The following is a 22,916-nucleotide window of genomic DNA, read 5'->3' as shown; positions in this document are numbered from 1 at the left end:
CCTCCCTCCCTCTCTCTCTCTCTCTCTCTCTCTCTCTCTCTCTCTACCTCTATCTCTTTCTCCTCTTCTCTGTCCAGTCTCTCTTTATTCTGTCTTATAGATGAGGTACCTTATAGCCTAGGTTGGCCTTGAACTTACTATTTAGTCCTGAGGATGACTTTGGACCTCAAATACTCCTGCCTCCACTTCCTGACTGCTGAAGTTACAGGAATGCTCCACAATATCCAGTTTGTAAGTTCTGGAAATGGAAACTCAGGGCTTCAGGCTTGCTGCACAAGCAGTCTACCAACAAAGCTAAGTCTCCAGCACCCACACTACTAATTTTCTGAGTGCATTCTTCTTCTGCCTTTTTTTGCTAGCACTGACAGCGTAGATTGAACCACTCCGAGGCCTTCTGGAAGCATGCAAGAGGGCTCTTTTGTCTGCAGCTCCTGACCCCTGGCCTGGCAGACAGGGAGACAGAGCTGCCAGCTCTTGGCTATTCAGAAGCCCTTTGTCCAGCGTCTTTGCTCTTTCCTCTGGCTTCCTGCCTTGGGGCTGTCACATGCTCCCTGGCATGGCTCGCAGAAGGTGTGCCAAGGAGAGGAACTATAGTGGGGCTCCGATTAGCCCGTTACAGAGTCCAGGGAATGGGGATCCAGGGATGATTGAGGCATTCTCTTCTTTTGTTATCTTTGCAGATTCGATTTCTACTGCTTTTGCAACACCGCGTGTTTTTCTTTGATTGAAGTATGATTAAGAGTGAATATAGGGCAGAGGGGCTAACTGTTCACTTAGGTGAGTGTTGGCAGCTGCACCCATCTATACAGTGAGCCCCAAATAAGAGAGCAAGCATTTCTGTTTCTATGGAAAACTTCTTTTTCCCCCCCTTCAAAATTCATTTCTCTCAAGGTAGGCTCAGCAAGCATGCCTGATTTCTCTTTTTATATATGCACGTGGTTTTATTTTTTCATGAAAATAAATATTCTCATAAAATATATTCTGATCATAGTTTTGCTTTCCATTTCCTCCCAGGCCCTTCTCACCTTTCCACCCATCCAACTTCAACCTCTCAGTCTGTCTGTCTGTCTCACTCCCACCCCCCTCTCCCTCTCTCTTTAGAAAAACAACAGGCAAATTTTAAAAAGAAAAGGCACAAAACAACACATTCACAAAACTCATAAAAACACAAAACTGGAGAGCATAATAGACAAGTAACGGGTCAGTAAGGTAAACTATGCCCAAGCAAAGCAATATAAGAAAAAATGTCAAAATTACCATTGAATTTGTTCTGTGTTAGCCATCTACTGCTGGGCTTGGGATCTGTCCTTCAGTGTGTGGAGTCCAGTGAGGCTCCATTGGAGAAAATCAATTTTGCCTTTGCAAGTGGTTGTCAATTGTTAGGCATGGTAGCTTAAGGACGTATTTTTTGCACTTCAGACCTTATGTAAATGATATCATATGTACTTATTCTGCTGTCTCTGTCATCTTTAATTTGTTATGATTTTAACATTTGCATATATTGGTGTATACCAGGAGTCTGTTTATACTGATAGCTAAAAAGTTTTCCATACTGTAAATATACCTCAATTTAAAAAATCTATTTTTTTAATTGTAGCTTGCTGATGACGTCCAAATTGGAGATATTATGAACAAACCAGATTTTATTTTTTAAATAATATTTTATTTATTCTTTGAAACTGTTAAACATATATATGGCATATTTTGATTTTATCTATCCCTCTCCCCCACCTTTGAATGCTTCTCAGGATCCCCTAAAATTTCTACTCCTAACTCTATGTCCTTATCGTTTTTCTTTTTTAATATCCCACTGAGTCCAGTTATTGCTGGCTGTATACACATAGGTGTGGGACCATCCACTGGAGCAGGGGCAGCCTACCAGTGGCCACACCATAATGATGAACAGTTTTCTCTCCCCTAGTGGCTGTCAACTATGAGAAGGTCCTCATCTAGAGGTGGGGCCTTAGGAGTCCATCCCCTTTGCATGCTAATTTGACTGGTTTGATTGGGTGCAGGCTAGTACAGAAAACCTCAGCTGTTGAGCATTGGCCAGCGCAGCAGACAAGCCCTATCCAGAAGATGGCGCTCCACAGCGCTCATCCCCATTCCCTCATATTCCTACCTCCTTTCCAACCTCTCTTCCACATTGTTCCCGGAGCCTTCTGGGGATTATAGGGTTGAGATGGATGTCTTATTTAGTGCTAAGCACTCCGTCGTTTATTCTTAGCGTCGTGACCACTTATGAATCTCTGCACTAACTGCTTCCCACTACAAAAGAAGCGTCTCTGACCAAGGCTGAAAGTCAGACAGATCTGTCAGAATAAACATTAACCATTTAGAAGGCAGTTTGCTGTAGCCACTTAGCAAAATAACAATGATAGCTTCCCCACTCATCATATTCATATGAAATTTTTTTTTGTATTCAACGTACTTTCCCTTGGCGAAATAACTTATTGAAATGAAGACCTCAATTCATAGGAACATTTAGTGTTGTTGGTCATTTTACATTAGCCATCTAGTTCTAGCTAGTAGTATAGACCTGCTATATGGTTCCAGCTTTATTTACACTCTCCTCATGACCAGTGGTTTTTAGTCCCTCTTGGGAGCCACTAGTCATCCAAGTATGTTTTGCCTTTCAGATCATTAATAGCAGGATAATCTAGTCAATTTGACCAATGTTTTAAAGTGCTTGTTCTCATTTTAAAGGGATAATATGGGCATTTAGCATTCTATGGAAGTTACAATGACTACATTGTAGGGTGTCAATCGTTTTGTAATAGATACTATTGCATAGAAAGGACCCAGTAATTGCCTTTAAAGTGTCAGCTAGGAAAAAATTAGAAGGGAAAGGTGGTCAAGAGATATTAATATGGTAAAAAGTGAAAGTATGAATGTTTTTCAGCCAGAAGAAATACTGTAATGGCATTCTTGTAGAAAATCTGCCAACAACATCATGAAGGGTCTTTCAAGGCCTAGGGTGGAAGGTCTCCGCTCCATTCCAGAAGCTCTGTTGCAAGCTGATGGGATCCTTAACCATGGAGAGTGAGAAAGGAAGAGACAGAGGGCAAAACACTTTAAGATCTACTAAAAATTTTCAATGGGATTCAATGACCCTGGTCATTGGTGTTGGAAATGAATCGATATTACTAAGACTTCAAGGCAGTTGCTTTCAAAATGTAGCTGTAATACTTTTAAAAATCAGTTATGGGAAGATAAAGGTTTAGAGGAAAGCAAATAACCCCTTTCATTTTTTTGCATGATAATTTAAATTTTGGTTTCCTTTAAGTGATCAAGAGTTGTATATTCTATCCAGCAGGGAGTTTAAAACTGGACAATGGATTTTGAGAGAGAAAGAGAAAAAGAGAGAGGGAGAGAGAGAATGAGAGAGAATGAGAAAAAGAGAGGGGGAGAGAGAATGAGAGAGAGAAAGAGAGAGAGAGAGAGAGAGAGAGAGAGAGAGAGAGAGAGAGAGAATAAGAGGCTTGAGTGTGAATGTTCCAACAGATGGAGAACAGGCTGTAGAGGAGAAAGACCACCATTTGCCATGTCAATGGTCACTGACAGAGTGCAGCCATTAGTGAACAAAACTGGACTGGGAGGAGTGGGCAATCGGGTCACAAGCTTCTCTGTACATACAATGTCATGTCAATGTAGAAACAATAGCCATGGATTATAAGCTCAAGTCTTGGAAGAGTTACCCAGGAAAGCAACTGAGTTCATGAGGGTGGGGGTATTCAGGGAGCAGGAAGTGAGGTTGCCTTGGGACCCAAGGGAAGTTTCATGGTAGAATCCGTTCACTGTACTGGGCTTTTCTGTGGATGTTGGAAACCTAATCCCAGGCCCTCCTATTTTGTATGATAAGGCCTTTGCTGACTGAGCCAGCTCCCAGCCCCTTGGTAAGTCCTTCTTATGGCTAAGTCTACCCTTCTTATTGACGTTTGACCTCTGTGTACCACACAAGTGGTTATCATGATGATGGGTAGAGGGCATGGAGGAGCATGGACAACTGGATATAACTGGGCACCTCAACAAGGCTGATTCTGTGGATTAATTTTTTTTTTGTTTTGTTTTGTTTGTTTGTTTGTTTTTTCTTTTTAAAGAACTGAATTGCTTTCCAGGTCTAGCTATCACAAGATGCTAAGATCTGTCCTCAAAAATGTCGGGAGTCTAGGTACCTGATATTAGAACGTAACCCAACAGGAACATGGGATCTTGGATGCAAGTTTCTTTCCCACTGGGTTTACAGAACATAATAGCAATACGATTAGCACATTTTCCCAGTGATTGAGTTGGCAAGCTCTATGGGTTTATAAATAGGATTTATTGTGAAAGTCACTGCGCTACTGGGATAAGTGGTTCTCACAATCTGATGATAGAAAGTGTTCTCTGAAAAGAAACTCTTATATGCCTGCTAATCTGTGGCCATCCAAAGACAGAGGAGATAACAGAGAGTTTTGTTTGCAGTATATTCTACCCTATATGTCATTGTGATCAGCCAGTTCCACTTGGCATCTGGGAAATTAATATTTTACCACTCCTCCATTTTCAGTGACATGGGTAGAACTGGTTGGAGGTCAATGGCTATTTCAAACCCTGCACCAGGTTGCTAGCTTGAGGTGGTACAATGGTGACCTGCTAGAGTATGCCAAGACTTCTGTCAATGTCTCCCCAGGAGAGCAATAGACCCATAGAACATGAAGGCCATTTAGAGTTGGGCACCGATGTGTGTCTCAGTCTGATCCTCATAATAAAATTCTTATTTACCACAGGAGAATAAGACTAGCGTCCAGGGTAACCTCTGTACAGAAGGTCATTTGCATAATTAAAGGTAGGATGCTTATTACCCCCACCAAAGCGTCACTCATTTCTAAAAGACGTATTTGCATGTTGTAGCTAGGGGGAAAATGGTTTTGACGAGGTCAGTGTCGTCGATGCCATGTGCTTGTCGATCTAGGCAAAACTGTAACACAGGGAAGACACTTAAGTCTCAATCAGAAGAGAACTGAATGTTTCTTCCACAGCCAGTGGCTGGTTCCATGGTGAGCTGAGTTGCCTACCCTGTCCGTACAGGAGAATGCACGATGCTGTGTGGCTGTCTTGGTTCAGACAAAGTTGTCTTAACATCACATCTTTTTTTTTTTTCTCCACAGTCTAACTCCACAGTGAGAGCCTATCAAAGCAGCAAGTCACGAGTGACCATGAGCCCTGGCTTCAGCTCCCAGTGGAGCAACAGCCAACCTGCCTGGAACACATACTCCTTCCCAAGAGCAAGCTTACACTACCAGTCTCATGCCAGCTACACCTACTGCACTGGCCACCCCGTGGTAAGTACCCCATCTCTCAGTATTTGGACACTCAGCATGGTTGTATTTTAAGTTGGTCTTTCTGTGAAATGGATCGTTTTCCTAAACATGCTGCTCTTGAGTAAAGCAGGAGAGACGTGGGAATGTCTCAAGCATTTAGATGACAAATGTTTGGCTGGCCGTTGATGTTCTATTCTAAGTTGTTTGCAATTGGTGCAGATTAGCATGGTTTTCAGAATTGTGTGTCGGTGAGGTTGAGTGTATGACTATTTCTGTTTTCATCTTGGCTGCTGATTATAAATCTACTTGGCCACTGTTGTGCTAGGGAGGGAAAGGAATGTAAGACCGAGAGAGAAGTTAGAAGATTCTGCACACCCTCGCTTGGCTCCACGGACTTTTGGATTATTTGTACAGATGTAAGCTGCCAGAGGTATTTTCTAGAGGCTACTACATAGAACTTGGGTTGTTGGCATAAGTGACTTACAGGGCAGGTGAAACAAACTCGTGGAATCTGAGAACCTTCTAGAATAAGATGCCTCTTTTTGCCACTGTGCTTTCATGTGTCCTGATCCAACCACTGTACACTAAGGTTCTTGTATTACTGAACATCGCACTGTGGAGACTGTTGGCCAGGGAGATCATTACTCTGTTGATTGTTACAGAGTTGGGCACAGGTCTTTGCAGGGCTCAAAGCATCTCTTCTGGCTGCTCAGCCCTGGTAGATGCGGGGCCTGCAGCCATTCAACCATTGTTTCTAGACTTCCATACTTGACCACATGGTTAAAACTTAACAATTCTGAAGTTATAAATTATGTAGGATTTCTAAGCTAAAGCAATGTGTTGTAAAGACACTGGAAGGAAATTTACTCAAAATGAGAGTTGCTATGACTTTGTTCCAAGGCAAGGTGGAGATAACTGATTTGAATCTGAAGGAACTTTGAACACAGTAGTTAGACTTCTGGTATCCAGTAGGACACGTGAGAGATAGTATATGCACAAGTAGACGCAGAGTCAACTCAGCTAATATAGTTCTTATGGTGCTTATACCAAGGCCTAGGTCTAATTCCCCAGCATTGTGCACAGCAGGCATGGTTATGCACAGCTGCGATTGTAGTACTTGGGATGCGGTGGCTGGAGATCGGGGAGTTCAAGGTCATCCTCAACTACATCTAAGTAAATATTGAATGGATGGATGGTTTAATAAACATGAATATGTTCATGGGGATAGTTTTAGGTACTTTAAATAACTTAGATGATCGCTAATAACTATTCTTACCCTCTCCTTCAACATTAGCCATCAGTATTATTCATTTATAATTATTTATTGTTATCATGTTCTCCCTTCCTAAGGAATGGGGAGACCAGTGTTACAACTAAAAATAGTCTTTACAGCCTATAAATAAACATAAAGAACAATAAAGAAGCAAATGAAGAAGAAAAATATTTAGCAGTGTTAAATGCCATGACTCTAGTTTGGTGTGTTGGAGACTGAGAGAGTGCTATGCACACTCGTCTACTCCAGTCACATCCAAAATATCGGGGATAAAATCCTGATTAAGGATAAGAGGCAATAAGAATCCAAAAGGATTCTGTGCCTCCTGGATTTCAGACTAGTCGCTGGTATCCCCTAACTCAGTCGTGTTCCAGATTAGTCTTTCCAATCGTCAACATGCCCCCATAATTAGGCATAAAGGTACCCCAAGAAATGATTGTTAATGGTTAAGATTGGGCATTGTCTCCTGGCCGACACAATGTTTCCAACTATCCTAGTTTAATACCAAGCTGTCCATAGCTTGCAATTGCTCTCAAAGTAAGGGTTTCCCTCACTCTAGAACATTAGCTAAAAGTGTTAGGTCGGGACCCCCCACTGCCTGCCCCCCCCCAGAACCAGAGAATTAGCAGGAAATGCTAGATTGTAATCTCCTGGTCATTGCCTCCAGCTAGAACCAGAGAATTAGCATAGGAATACCTAATTACCTCAACAGGGAGGGCTCCACTCCTCTTCCTCCTGCTTCACACCTAGCTACCAGACCCTGCTGACCTTGGTGTGGGGGTCACCTGCCTAGTGACTTCAGTCTTGCAACCCCTGCTGTAACCCCCACCTGCCTACGTGACTCTTGACATCAGTCCTGCTTGCTGTATGCTATGTAAGCCTGCTTGTCACTTTGTATTAGGACAAGAACTGGGAGAAGAAGGACTTGGACTCGCATGCAGGACTAGCACTAGAGCTTAGATGGGCTAGGACTCAGATTCATGCAATCTGCAGTCCCCCGGGCCCAGAGCGCTTGGGCCCGGGGGATGCAGCACCAGTTCAGAGGAGATAGCTGCTGCTTTAGACCCAGTATGTTTCAGATAGCCTCAGAGGTACCTCAACTGTTGAGCTGCCAGATTTTTCATTTCTCTTTTACAATGACTGTAAGTCTGATGCCATTTCTAAGAAATACATTTAGATCCTATACTTCATGTGTCATCTCTGCCATCATTTCTTCGCCTACACCTTGTTGACCTGACTAGGACCCCTGTTTCTCCCGCGGGTTGAGGGAGGCCCAGATCGGCCGGCCCGCGGCAAGAGAGAATGCTGCTCTGAGATGAGGTGGTCAGTTGTCCATTCTCAGACTCCAAGTGAATGACAGGGACAGGAGTCTGTGCTGATCTCAGGAGAAACAGAAACCCACACAGAAAAAATTCACATGAAGGAGTCTATTGAGAAGAGACTAGAAAGTAGAGTCAGAGAGAAAGCTGCAAGCCATGGGGTCCTCATTAGGGTCATCATTGCTGCACTGAAACACCATGACCAAAAGCAAGTTGGGGAGAAAAGGGTTTATCTGGCTTACACTTCCACATTGTAATCCACCACTGAAATTAGTCAGGGCAGGAACTCAAACAGGGCAGGAAGCTGGAGGCAGGAGCTGATGCAGAGGCAGGAGCTGATGCAGAGGCAGGAGCTGATGCAGAGGCCATGGAGGGTGCTGGCAGGAAGCTGGAGGCAGGAGCTGATGCAGAGGCCATGGAGGGTGCTGGCAGGAAGCTGGAGGCAGGAGCTGATGCAGAGGCAGGAGCTGATGCAGAGGCAGGAGCTGATGCAGAGGCAGGAGCTGATGCAGAGGCAGGAGCTGATGCAGAGCCATGGAGGATGCTGCTCACTGACTTGCCCTAGTGTCTTGTTTACCCTGCTTTCTCATAGAACTCAGGGCCGCCAGCCCAGGAGTGGCATAATCCCCAAAGGGGCCGGTCCTCTCCCACCCATCATGAAGAAAACGCCCTACAGCCAGATCTTATGGAGACAATTTCCCAATGCTCCCCCTTTTCAAACGACTCTAGCTTGTGTCAAGTTGACACAAAGCTAATCAGCACACAGAGTAAGCAGCACTTGGTCATCTAGAGGGAGAAGTCTATATTACACCTAATGGTGATGAAGAACCACTAAAGTGTTGTTTGTGTGGTTATACATGTAGTGCAGTTGTACATAGGTGTGCATACGTATGGAGGCCAGGATACGCTAAGTTGTCACTCCTCGGGGGCCATCCACCTTGATTGCAGGCAGAATTTCTCACTGGCCTCGATCTTGCGAAGTTAGCTAGGCTGGCTGGCCAGTGAAGCCTAGAGATGGTCCTGCCTCCACCTCCTCTGTGCTGGGATTAGAATGAGCCCTGTAAAACTCAGGATTTTCCTTGTGTTCTGGGACGGCAGTCAGGTCCCAGGGTTTGCGTGGAAAGCGCTTTACCCAGTGAGCCATCTCCCAGCCTCATTAAAGTGAAGAAACAGTTGCTGAGAGTCGCCTGAGAGAGCAATGGGAAAGAAAGCAGAGTCGATTAGGGGGTGCACACAGCACATGCATGCACACAGCACATGCATGCACACAGCATATGCATGCACACAGCACATGCATCACACAGCACATGCATATACACAGCACATGCATGTACACAGCACATGCATCACACAGCACATGCATGCACACAGCACATGCATCACACAGCACATGCATGCACACAGCACATGCATCACACAGCACATGCATGCACACAGCACATGCATGCACACAGCACTGGGAGACTTGAGTAGCTGTTTATTCTAGCCTTGGATCCACCTGATGCTCAAAACATAAGCACTTTCTCATAATAATCATATAATCTGCATATAACCATGTAACGTAATAAGCATTACTCTAGTTACCAGTTCCACATTTCCTGCCTATTTAGTTTTTTTTCTCTCAGCCATTACTTTGCAAACCAAAATAAGACAGATCATAATATAATAAAGTATTTCTATTCGTATTATTGACTCAAAGGTCATCTAGAATAGCTGATATTTGTTGCATATTTTGTATTTTCCAAGCTTGTTACTATGTCATATATAGTTTTTTTTCCAAAATAGTCCAAGGAGGTAGTTATGATCATTATCATCATTTTAAAGGTAGTGTAATTAAATTCAGAAAAATTAAATATTTTACTACAAATGGACTACCTTAGTTTCCACAGTTTTCATATTTATCTTATTTCCCACACTGCCTTCTATCACAGTATCTCATGCCTTCACCTACCCCTGAGAATAATGACGTATTTGTATTCCAGATCTAGCTCTTTCTAATCATTTCATTTCAATGTGCATGAGACTCCCTAGAAGAACATTTGTATTGCAGAATTCTTAATTTTACATCCGTTGGTAGGGCTGAAAAGTAAACATTAGCCTGTCTTCTAAACTAGCAGGCAAAGCAGAGGTTGTGCGGCCACTTTCTGACCTCTTACGCAGGCCGCCATTGCTACCTTCTGTTAGATCACACGGAGACAAATAGAAATATCAGATCAGAATATTCTTAGAAGAGAAGCTGAGTGTTATGTTTCTGAGTTCAAGGTCACTCTCAGATTGGGCTTTAATATTCCCTTGACGTTTCTCTTTTAATCCAACCGTTAAACTTTCTTTCCAGCTGCCTTCCCAGGCCTGAGCAGATCACATTAAACTCCTGCCTCTCCTACCCTCACCTACCTCTGCTGTTGTCTTGTGAGCACAACCATTTCATCTGAATGTAAGCCAGTGTTCACTGTGAACAGCTGGTCACTATGGGGAGATCTGGAGAGCTGGGATAGGATGACCCCATGGGAAGACATTGATTACTTCATAATTTTCACTTGAATCCATTTTGCACACTGAAATACTAGAGAAATATTTGGGGCTGCAGAGACATGAAAGTAGATCCCATGGTTTCCGTGCAGCCTGGGAACCACGGAGGTTCTGTGGTCTTAGACCACAGTTGGAATCTCGTCTGCATAGATTCCCAGTTTTTCTTAAGTCATATAATTTAGTGACCTTTAATGGGATGACAGTTGCTCTGCCTACTTTGTGAAACTCTTGTCTTTGCATAGAGCTCTCCAGGCTGATTAAACATTTCCAGTTCTCTAATTTCCTGGGGTTTCAGGAGCATCAGCCCGCGTGTGTTCGGCTTATATGACTCAACAGACTTCCTTTAGCCTCTGTTTCTAGCTGGGGGGTGGGTGTGTGGGGAATCCTGGTATCCCGGGAGTATCTGGGTAGCAACACGAAGCCGATAGCTTTACTTCCATCTCCTAATTTCACTAGTCACAGCCTGAGCAAGTATTTTCTCGGTGCCTCTATGCATCTCACTGTGCTAACTTCCTATGACCAAAGAAACCAACCTCCACAAATGCAGGGGCTCAAAACACCACGCATGCGTTCTCCTACATTTCCAAATGTCAGAGTCTAGAAAAAGGTCACACTGAGCCAAAATCAAGGAGTTCGTTGGGAAGTTGGGAAGAACTCTCTGAAGAGCCTTTGAGATGCTCTAGGAAAAAGGTTCCTTGCTTTTCTAGTTACGGTGAAACATCTCCAGGGCATTCTGTCTCACGGGCCATCTCTGATCATTGAGATTGGCAATAGAGCATCCTCAAACCTCCGTCTTCTCATCTTCTTCACCTTGGCCTCTCTGTCTGGTGTCTGACCTCTCCCACTTCCTGCAAAAAGATGCTTGTGGTGACTTTTGAGGGATCACCCGAATAATCCAGAGGAGTATCCCCAACCGTAGGTTCCTAAGGAATTCAGATGGCAAAATTCCTTTTGTCTTAGAAAGGGACAACTTGTCACAGGGTTTATGGATTAGACCAGGTTCATCCTGGATTACTCAGGTGGCAGAGTCACTGTATCCAGTCACTGAAGGGCTAATTGGCAAGACATTTGTCAATTCCGTTGGTTATCCTGAAAGTTAAAGGTATTTCACTGAAGACAATAGTGAAAGAAAATTGCTGGTTGGTTTTAAATGTGCTCAACACAATCTAGAAGAGAGCATGAGTCAGGGATCACCAGATAGGAGTGGCCTGTGGGAGGATTGTCATGGTTGCTAATTGACTCACCTTGGATGTGGGTGGGCAGCATCAGTTCCTGAGCTGGGCTCTGGACCATGTGAGTGCAGAAAGCCAGCAGTGGGGTGCTCAGCTGAAGCAAGCAAGGGAACCTGGGTACATTTGGTTTTTCTCTGTTGACTGGGTGACCTATCATGTGACCAGCTTTGGGTTGGTTCCTGCCTCAATGTCTCCTCAGTGATGCATTGTAACTGGAAGCATAAGACAAAGAGAGCCTCCCTTCCCTGGGGAGTTTTGTGTCAGGGTGTTGTAAATCACAACTACAGGAAGGAACCCGGGACATAAGAGTTCTTCAGTGATGTGTGGACTTGGCCACCCTATAGTGCAGTGTATCAGATATCTACAGTACGATTTACAACAGTAGCCAAACTACAGTGTGAAAGTAGCAACAACATCATTTTATATATGAGGGGAGTCACCTCAACATGAGGAATTGTGTTTAAAAGCTTACAGCATTTGGGGGGAGAACCACTGATACAGTGTTCCCAAATTTTGGAAACTCACAAATAGGAGTTAGATTTTTTTTTTCCTGAAACCCAGTTATTCTATTCAAAATTGAGGCAGATGGATGGTAGCTATTTACATAAGAATACTTCTAACATAATTTCTAAAATATTCCTTAAATGCTGATTTCCCCATTTAGTTATTAATAGTGTCCCCTTTTCTCTCTGAAATATTCAGGTTTAGAGGATACATCACATAGTCCCCCCACTATAGCCCTTTAAAAAAAACAAGCAAGCAAATAAAATCAAAACTCATATCCCTTGAACATAAATCTTCTTGGGTTCCATCTCCTCAAGGTATAAAAATTGCTCCAGGAGAGCAACAACAGAGGGAAGGGCCCAGTAATCATTAATTAGACTCTGGGAACCATGGGACTTTCCTCTTCGTGTGTGTGTGTGTGTGTGTGTGTGTGTGTATGTGTGTGTGTGTGTGTGTGTGTGTATCTCTGTGAGAGGGGACAAGAGCTATTGTCTCTACATAGAACGGAATGATTTAAACTTAAAAACCTAAAATTGAGAGAGGGCATGCAAGTTTTTTTCAAGATCTTTCTAGGATACCCAATGATCATTTTCCCTAAATGTCTGCCTTAGCATCATGGCTACCTCCTGCCCTGCCCAGCTTCTCCAGAGACCAAGAGATTAAACACATTCAACATCTCCTTCCTAGGATTCCATGTGAAAGGCTAGCGTTTTCCTCCAACAAACGCTTCTCCACAGCGAACATACAGAGCTAACATGGCTGCCATCATTTGAAGGTGGGGTAAGATCCTTCACTAGCTACAAGTTCAATGTCTCGTTTCTGGTATTGGAATGTCCAGCTTACAACGGTTTAAAAAAACATAATTACATATTAACTGTCGACTAAAAAAAGCTCGATACCGGGGCATGGTGCCTGCTGGCTGTAATAAGCCTGGTGTCTGCTCTACAAGCTCTCCACACTGTGTGATGTTGCCCAACCAGGAAGTGGTATCTAAATGTCCTCCTTACACCTTTCAGAGCCTTGGGACTTAAGTCTAGTGGACAGAGTCTAGTGAAAAGTTCATTCAGTTGCCGACTGCCAGTGGTTCTCCTGAAAAGCATGCTTTCTGAACTCCCTCTCAGGACCGTGCTCTGAACTCCCCCTCAGGACCGTGCTCTGAACTCCCCCTCAGGACCGTGCTCTGAACTCCCCCTCAGGACCGTGCTCTTTTGGACCCATCCACAGCTTTGGAGAAAACCCAAGGCGCCCGGAGAGACCACCAGCGGGTTCTCTGGGCAGCAGTCAGTTCTGTTTAGCTTTTGAGCTCTCATTTGCAAGTACAAACGCTGTCAGTGGATTCCATTCTTCAGCTCTGATCCACCCCCAAGTGTTTGCATCAAATGATCAAAAGCATAGCAGTATACTTTGATGTCTTACATTTTGTCTTTAAGTATCTACTATAGCTTTTTTGCTTTGTGCATGTTGTGTGTGTGTGTGCGTGTGTGTGTGTGTGTGTATCTGTGTGTGTGTGTGTGTGCGCACGCATGTGTCTACGGGTGTGCGTGTGTCTGTGTCTGTGTGTGTATATGTGTGTGTGTGTCTCTGTCTGCACATGTACACACACATGGGTTGGGGAGAGCTTATAGTTCTAATAGGGAATTTTAAATCTATAATGACTTAAATTTGACTGATAACAAAATTTTAAAAAAACCCTCTAAACTCTTACTCTACCTCATTCTTAAACATTTTTGACAACACAATTTACATATTTATGAGTCATTTTACATGTTTTTACGATTACTGCTGTTAATAGTTTCACCTTTTTGTATTTTCATTTTTCTATTTGTTTTGTTTTGTAATTCTGTAGTGTGTGTGTGTGTGCGCGCGTGCGCACGCATGCATGTGTATGTTCAGTTCTCACAGAAGCCACAGAGGACATTGAATCTCAGGTTCCTGGGGGTACAGGGGACCTGAACTCTGAAAGAACACTAAGTTATAGTAACCACTGAGCTCTTTCCAGCCTCAATAGTTGTGTTCTCTAAGCCTCATACTAAAGAAAAGGAGTTCAGACACTGTCCTTTCACTGTTATTATGGATTTGGCAGCGTACTGACTTTTATTAGTAAGTTCTATATCTTAAAAATTTCTAATTACCATGTTTTATTTTTAATTTAGAGAACTCCATTCATTCAAGGCAGTTCTGGTATTAATGTCTTCCCTCAGCTATAGCTTCTCCCTTGATTACAGCTTCTCTCTCAGTTACAACTTCCCTCAGTCACAACTTCTTCCTCCGCTACAGCTTCTCTCTCAGCTACAGCTTCTCTCTCAGCTATAGCTTCTCTCTCAGTTACAGCTTCTCTCTCAGTTACAGCTTCTCTCTCAGCTACAGCTTCTCTCTCAGTTACAGCTTCTCTCTCAGTTACAACTTCTTCCTCTGTTACAACTTCTTCCTCAGTTACAGTTTCTTTCTCTGTTGCAGCTACTCCCTGAGTTACAACTTTTCTGGAAAGTACCTACCACTTCGACAGACAGCATCCTTAGTTTGCGGGGGGGGGCGGGGGGGGTATTTCCTTTAGTAATTTGCATATATGATTCAGCTCTCCCTTGGCCTGTATAGTCTCTGCTAAGGAGTATGCTCTTAGCCTTCTTAGGACGCCCCTGTAAGCTGTCCCCTTCTTTACTTTGAGTGTTAATGCAGACTTTTTGTCCTTGACTATTGCTTACAGCTTGTCTGGGTGTGGCATTGCTTAGATTCACTCTTATGGGGAAACTTTGATCTCCTTATATGTGAACATTTATATCCTGTAAGGTTTTAATGTTTTCTTCTATTATATTGTTAAATAAAAGTCCTGTTATCTCCTTCTTAATCTGCTAGAACTTAAACCTTTGTTTTTTTTGATGTTTCCGGCTTAATTCCAGGTGCTTCTTCAGTTTCTATTCAGTTTATCTCTTTCCTCGGTGTATTGGTCACTGCCACTAACTGTTTAAGCTGCATTACTCCAACAGCACATCTATACCCTAGACAAGCAAGCTTATAAAGAAAACATTTTATTCACCACGCAAATCTAGATGTTTCAGATCAAGTGGTACTTTAGGTACCTGATAAGAAAACTAGCCAGCAATTGTATTGAGAACTAAAACAAGATGCTTACAACATAGGTCAGGAAACAAAGAGAGACAGCGAGGCTGGGGTTTCCTGGCCATCTTCCATGCTCCTCATGATGTAGGAACCTCTTACCAGGCCTCTAGAAAGCTCTACTGTGGTGGGAGCACACATGTGGAGACCATGTCTTCGGCACACCTATCTTGGTGAGACTCATCCAAATGACAGCAACTCTCCTCATTCACTCAGTCCATGCCTACCGCACAATACAAAACACACGGTCTCCCACCAGGTGTCCCAAAATCCTAACTGTCCCAGTATCACTCAGAAGTCAGAAACTCGCAGTCTCCTCCAGGACTCATGCGATTCAGAATCCTGGGTCCCTTAAAAGTCAAAAAAGGAAGTTGTATACTTCCAGATTCAGTGACAGGATGGACTCAGGTGAAGTAGTCCTGTGTTGTAAGGTAAGAACCGGCAAACAGTGGTAATAGACTGGCCTGAGGCAGTCTGATGCCAGCAGAGTAAAATGCTAAGGCCTCCAGCTCCACACCTGGCATCCAAGACACAGCTCGGTGGAGGGTGGACTTCCAAGGGCTCGGGCAGTCCGTCTACATGGCTTTGCTATTTTGGAGCCTATGCAGCTCTTCTCTTGGCCATGTTTTGCCTGATGCCTATAGCTTTCTTTGATCATGATTGAACATTCTTGGTGCCTCTACTTTTCCTGAGTCCTAAATGCAGCTTTACTATCAAAGTTTCATTATGGATCACACAGTACATACTGCTTGCAGGAATTCTGACCACATAGAATATTGCCAGGCTACCCAGGCTTTCCTGTGAAATTTTGGGGGAAACTGTCCTGACATCTGTCGTGACACCGGTCGTGACACCGTATCTAATTAATTCTACGTACCTACCAAGCTATCATTGCTCTGACTATTTCAGGTTTTGCATTACTGTAAGTTGAATCCACATCCGGGTTTCCTTGGACCACAGACATAACGGCTTTAGAGAGCTTTCCTGGCAGATCTTAGGAATATGAATGCTAAGGCACTTCTGGGATTCTTTTGAAATAGTTTTTCCCTGGAAAAATTTTTGAAAACACTCTGATTTTCAGGGTGTTGCACATTTCTGAAATGTCCTCAACACATCTCTCTTTTTTTTAAATGTATTCCTTTGTTAATTTGTTTATTCAGTGTGTGTGTGTGTGTGTGTGTGTGTGTGTGTGTGTGTGTGTGTATCTCTGTGTGTGTGTGTGTCCACAAGGGCCAGAAGATGGTGTTCAATCTCCTGGAACTAGAGTTACAAATGGCTCAGCCATATGCATGCTTTGAGTTGAACCTACATCCTCTAGAAGAATAACAAATGTTCTTAATCATTGAGCCCTCTCTCTAGCTCCCTCAAAACTTCTTATTGTCCCATTTAGTTCATGTGGACTCTTTTTCTCAGTGCCAATCACTATAACAGATTATGTCCCTGAATGATGTGAAGCTCTCAAGTATTCCAGCTCTACTCCCCCTTTCCCTGGTTATCACTATAAATCTGGCTAAACATAGCCACTAACACCCATGCATTCCTTCCTTGAATTATTCTTCACCAAAAAACACTAACCAATCAGCTATAAGCTCACCACTCCGTAAAGGATTAGGGCAAGGACAAAATGCATTAAAATTCTTGACATTAGTGTGAAAGTATAAGCTATTCTGCAGTTCCCAGGGACAGGACAGGAGGCCCATTTGCATCTGAAGCCTCATTACTATCACTTGGTTGCCCACTTTCCATCGTCAGCAACCCTCCAGCCTTACCTCCCGAAGGTGCTGGGATCACAGGCATACAACACCATGCCCAGGGCAGAGAAAAGTGTTAGGAATTATACACTAAAATTTAATTCCTGCTTATATCACAATATTTAAAGATAAGCTTGTATCAGCTGCAATATTTGGCCATATGGCTTGCTTGTCGATTCTTATTTGTACACGGCTCAAGGAGAAGGCATTGGGTGTTCCTATCTTAAGATCTTCCCCTTCTTTTGCATAATCCTTCAGGGGCTAAGACTTGCCTTACAAAAAGAATGTTTGCTTCCAGCCTGTGCTTTCAAGGTTAAGTGTACTTCAGAGCCTCCCTAGAGTGCATGAGTCCCAGCCATGACCCCTCAGCTCTCTTCCACCTTTAATAAGGCATGTCTCCATGCAGAATGCATACATTGGGTGCATCCATAATATTCATATTTCATGAAACTGTTGGAAAAGAGTACGTGGAGACAGATGAATACACCTCATGGGTCTGAAGTGCTTCTCCAGGGATAAATGTGAGTGAGCCTTTGAGCCATTGGGAGATGGGGAGCTGGAATAATGCTCCCAATAATACATGAGACTACAGAACTGACTTGGATGGATAGCGGATATGAGGTGGGTACTCAGACACGAGCAAAGTCAGAGAATGTCTCAACATCAAGTTCCTCCCTTCTAAAAGCGGGAAAGCACAGCTCTCTCCATGAGATCCTTCTGTAAAGTTCAATAATGTGACAAAAGCTGCTCAGTACAGGGTTATCCTCTGTGAGCCACCGAGTAGGTAGATATCATGCTCATTTTAAAACTTGGGTCATCAGAGAAGTTCCCACTTGGGGCATCTTCTCTCTCCTGAGATTGCTGTCCCATAGTTTGGAAACCTGGCATTTCATCTGCCTTGGGTACCACCCAGCCATGTCACCTGCCTGTGACACCCTGTTACTCTTCAGTGCCTGGCTTGGATGGATATAACTCAGAATCTATTTAAGGTGTTAGGAAGCACATGGAACTTTCTAACAGGCTTGGCCGCCTTTCCTGCCTCAGAGGCCTGTGCCTCATGGAACTCTAGGAAATTTCCTCTTCTTCTATCCCAACTCTGACAGTCCGATCTGCGTTTGGCTGGCTGGTTGATTAATTGACTAGTTGAGCAACTGGTAACTTGGTAACTAGCTAGTTAGTTAGATAGTTGGTTTGCCCTGAGGCCTAGGTTGTCCTCAAACTGGCTACATAGGCAGGGATGACTAACTCCTAATCCTCTTGCCTCTGCTCCTCCAGGATTACAGGCATAGGATACTCACGGGGATCGCAAACACCATCATTTTAAAATTAATCTTAGCATTGGGCTAAATAGATAGCTCACGGAGTCAAGGTGCTCATCATGGAGCCTGATGATTTCAAAGAGGCGACTCTTTCAAGTTGCCCTATAACCTCCACATTCACACTGCAACATGTCTGTATCCACACACACACACACACACACACACACACACGCACACACACACCACACATACACACACATACACACACACATACACACACATACACACACACATACTCACACACATACACAACACATACACACACACATACACACACACACAACTTAAAGTGTATTAATCTAAGAAAACAGCCCATTAAATAGGTCAGTTTGAATTATTAACCATATAGAAATTCACTATTTCCTGGTATTTTAGATGACTGCTTAGAATCTTGTTAAGATTCATGATGACAATGGAGGTAAGATTAAATTCTCTTTGTAACAAGGAATCCAATACATGAGAAGAATTAAAGATGAAGGGAAAGGGCAGGAGCACTGTTACAGAAGGCACGGGATGGAGAAGGACCCTGGCTCATCATCCCTACTGTGCTAGAGGCTGGAGCTGTCAACAGTGCCCTTTATCAGTATTCTGTGACCTCTGCGGGTGACACGGCAGACACAGTCATATTAAAACAAGCATGTGAAGCGAGCAATGACCTCATGTGCTTGCATGCTGGTCATTCCCCTTTGAGAAGCACCATGGTTTTTTAAGCTTATCATGTTGCTGATCAGCTCCCATTACCCTTTTGGGGGAAAGGCAAATGTTATTGATCACTCTTATGAAAGTCCTTTCAATGTGGTCTCATGCGACCAAGCTTTGCAGTAGACACAGGCAATGACTGTGAGTGACGTCATCTCATCAGTGCAGCTCTTTGAGGTCCTTTGCAGTAGACACAGGCAATGACTGTGAGTGACGTCATCTCATCAGTGCAGCTCTTTGAGGCCCTTTGGACTCTCTCATATGTGCAGATCTATTAAGGCTCCCACTCCCCCTTCAATTATAAAACTCATGCAAGTTCTTTTGGAACATTGAAACTTTTCAAATATAGACTAAAATTAAGTTGGAAAGTTCAACTTTCTTTTTTCCTTGGCCAGGAAGGACAATTGTTTGTCTTTTCTGATATGTTTGATTATAAATATATATTCTTTAACAATAATAAAAATAATTTATAATTATTCTAAAATTAGACGTACTTAAATCTTAATTCAGTGTTCCTTCTTATTTATTCTTGGAGACACTGGTGAGAAACCACAAATAGTACTGAGCATGCTCAGTATTTGGTTGACTGAGACAATCACTCAGGACAGGAAGCACATACAGAACAGACAAGGAGTCACTTAATACCCACAGCAGGATAGAGCAAAGAGGAAGTGTAGCAGACCTCTCATTCAGTGAGCCTGGGGAGATGGTTCAATCAATGAAGTATGTACTTTGCAAGCCTAAAGACCTGTGTTCAATCCCCAGAACTCATGTATAGATACATGTTTATAGACCTAGTAATGGGTATGGGGATAGTCCCTGGGGCTCCCTGGGATGACTGACTTTTTGTTATTAATATAGTTACTTTATATAAATAGGTTGTTATTACTACTTACAATTATTTTTAGTTAAACTTTTTTTCTTTATGTCTGATATTTTTATACAATCATGTATTCCCATTTCTCCCTCAGTCCTACCATATCCTCCTGAGCACACCCCTTCTTCCAACCGCATGCCTACTTTTATAACTCACTAAGTCCAGATAGGGCTGCCCATGTGTACAAGGATATGAGGTCATCCACTGGTGCACAGAAACCTACCAGTGTTTACATCCTCAATGAAGAATAATTGCCGCTGCCTGAGCAAGTATCCACTGCCAATAGCTCCGCTATAGGAGGGAGAGGATCATTTGCATTGCCTATGCCAGGATTTGAATCGTCTCGACCTTGGTGGAAAGAAACTAAGAGTCTAAGGATGGCGTGCTGTAACATGCTGCCTTCGAGATATGACGGGGCTGCTGCAGCGTGACTGAAATGGAAATTTCTGCTTTCTTTGGAGGCTCAGTTGTGTCATATATGATGTTTTTCTGGAAACCGTCTCAAGAGAGGATTTTATGCTGAAGCACACAGGTGGGTGGGAGGATGTTTTGTTGAGAACAGACAGGTGGTGTTTTTCTGGAAGCTGCCTGGGAAAAGCATGCGATGTTTTGCTGGAGCAGATGCTTGAGAGGACACGTGATGTTTGGAAAGGGTGTGAATACAAGCCAAGAGACGGTGGATGATGCTGGATGGTATTGGTTAGCCTTGCCACTCTGTGCTGGTCATCGCCAGGCTTCACTGATTCGCCTCGCCAGCTGATTTTTGGTGGCCATCATCTGTTGTGACTTTATAGAACTTCTGGTGGGGTTCTGGCAGCTTTTTGGCACTTCCAAGGACTTAGGCCTTGTGGTTTCTTCTGGATCGAACTGACCTTGCTGATTCGTAAATGGGTCAAGCTACCTGTGCTGATTTGTGTGAACTAAACTGCTGATATTCTCACAATGGAGATTAGATTCACTCCAAAGAACTATTTACTTATAAACAAGTAAACATCCGTCTTTGCCCTATTAACCTTTCCTTTCCTCTATCTCTGGTGGGTGGTGGGCTAGAAGGGAGGTTAAAGCATTTAAGTTCACTTACTAAAGATAGGTTTTAAAAAATAAAAACTGACACAGGATCACACAGCAGCTATGGTTACCTACACAAGACCCACACAAGGTAATTAGATAAAGACATTTGGACAGATGTGAGCAAGGCAAACATCTTTTCCTATGTGTATGGGTTTTGAGACAGAGGCTCATGGTGTTGTCTGGGTCAGCTAAGGAGCCCAAACTAGCTTTGAACTTGTAGTCCTCCTATCTTAGCTTCTGGAATGCTGGGTTTACAGATGTGTGCTTCTGTGCCAAGACTTGTAGTATACTTTGATAAATAATGTTTGTAAAAGTTATGAAAAGTTAATCATATTTTAAAATCATCACTTATTTTAAAATCATCACTATTGTGTGTTTGAACATGGTGTGTGTGTGTGTGTGTGTGTGTGTGTGTGTGTGTGTGTGTGTGTATGTGTAGAGAGAGAGCAGACAACAGTTTTGGTTTTGGTCCTTTCCTTCAATGATGGGTTCTAAGGATTGTCAGTCTTCTGCTCCAAGCACTTGTAGCTTCTGAGCCCCTTAGCCAACCCACTATTCTTATTTTGTGTGAGAACCGATAAAGCTTTGTGTTATTTGAAAAGTTGTTTTTATTACAAATCCTATGTGTTTGTTTCTTTTTTCCCTTGTTCTCCTTATGAATAATCAGAGTAAAGAACCCAACCCATCCACCTTTCATTGACAATCTACCTCTAGCCATTCTTCATTGATATTGGTACTGGGATGTGAGGGCTTACTTAGTGGTATGAGACGTTTGGGGAGGCATATTGATGTGTCTCTTCTCCTGTCCCCAGTGGTCTAGTGAGTTTCTGGGGAGCAACAATGCCAATGCCATATCCACTCAAGTCCTTTGATCTCAGATTATATACAGTCCAAATAGGCCAAGGAATCTGCTGTCACAAGAATGCTTTTCCTAAAAGCTCCTTATCGAGATGCCAGAGCAAGAGCTCAGTAGATGGAGTGCCCTCCTGTCATGCACCTGCCCTTGGATTTGATCTCTAGCACCCATGGTCCCTGTGTGGTGTCTCACACTGTAATCACAACCCTTAGAAGATGGAAGCAGGAGAATCAGAAATTGAAGCTCTTTTTCAGCTACATAGCAAGTTGAAAGCCAAATGGGCTACATAAGACCATGCCTCAAAAATGCCTTGTTCCCTTGCTATAAACGCACTATATGATCTCTTTTATTTTGACATAAACTATAATAGGCTTTTATGTTGAAATAGTTAATTATTGCCTTTATTCAGCCTCATTGAGACTGTATCCAATCATCTTTTGCTCTTACAATTATATTTATGTGTACATATGTATATGTGTATATGATGCCTATATATGAATATAGGAGTATGTATGTGTATGTTTACACCCCTCCATATTTGTGAAGCTTCCTTAAGATTTTTTTTGAAAATGTAGAACTGCTCTGACTGATGATATCTTCAGAATTAATCCTGTTTGTATTGTATTGTGTGTATACTATGTATAGTTGTATATACTCCCCATTTACTTTCCCACCTTATATATTGAGTCTGTGTCTCACTTGTGCCCAGAGCTCATTAGCTACCCACATTATTCTAGTGGACCCCTGTGTCTTTCCACATCTGCAATTTTGAGCTTGCTAGCCATCCACCAGGTCTATTAACTTTTAATGGATGCTAAGGATTCAAACTCTGGCCCTCACACTTGAAAAGCAACTATTTACTCTCTGAGCCATCTTGTCAACCCTTCATTGAAATTTTCTACTGTGATGCTGACTTGGCGCTGGTGTAACCTGGAAGGCAGACTTGGCCCAACGTCATCTGGAAGGCAGACTTGGCCTGATGTCATCTGGAAGGCTGAACTGGCCTGATGTCATCTGGAGGGCTGAACTGGCCTGATGTCATTTGGAGGGCTGAACTGGCCTGATGTCA

General features: G+C 43.1%; 1 protein-coding gene across 8 annotated transcripts in view; it reads left to right on the top strand.

Moving 5' to 3' along the window:
• Positions 1–22,916, top strand: part of Rbms3 (RNA binding motif single stranded interacting protein 3) — a 1,349,634-nt gene that overhangs the window by 533,449 nt on the left and 793,269 nt on the right. For all 8 annotated transcript variants that reach the window (XM_031343072.1, XM_031343074.1, XM_031343069.1 and 5 more), the window contains exon 2: positions 5,151–5,324. In XM_031343072.1, the coding sequence (XP_031198932.1) occupies positions 5,151–5,324 (174 nt within the window). The remainder of the gene's footprint in view (positions 1–5,150; positions 5,325–22,916) is intronic.

This window comes from Mastomys coucha, unplaced genomic scaffold, assembly GCF_008632895.1.
Source record: "Mastomys coucha isolate ucsf_1 unplaced genomic scaffold, UCSF_Mcou_1 pScaffold23, whole genome shotgun sequence".
Lineage (NCBI taxonomy): Eukaryota > Metazoa > Chordata > Mammalia > Rodentia > Muridae > Mastomys > Mastomys coucha.
The sequence above is the reverse complement of the archived record's forward strand: the minus strand, read 5'-3'. Positions and strand labels throughout refer to the sequence as shown.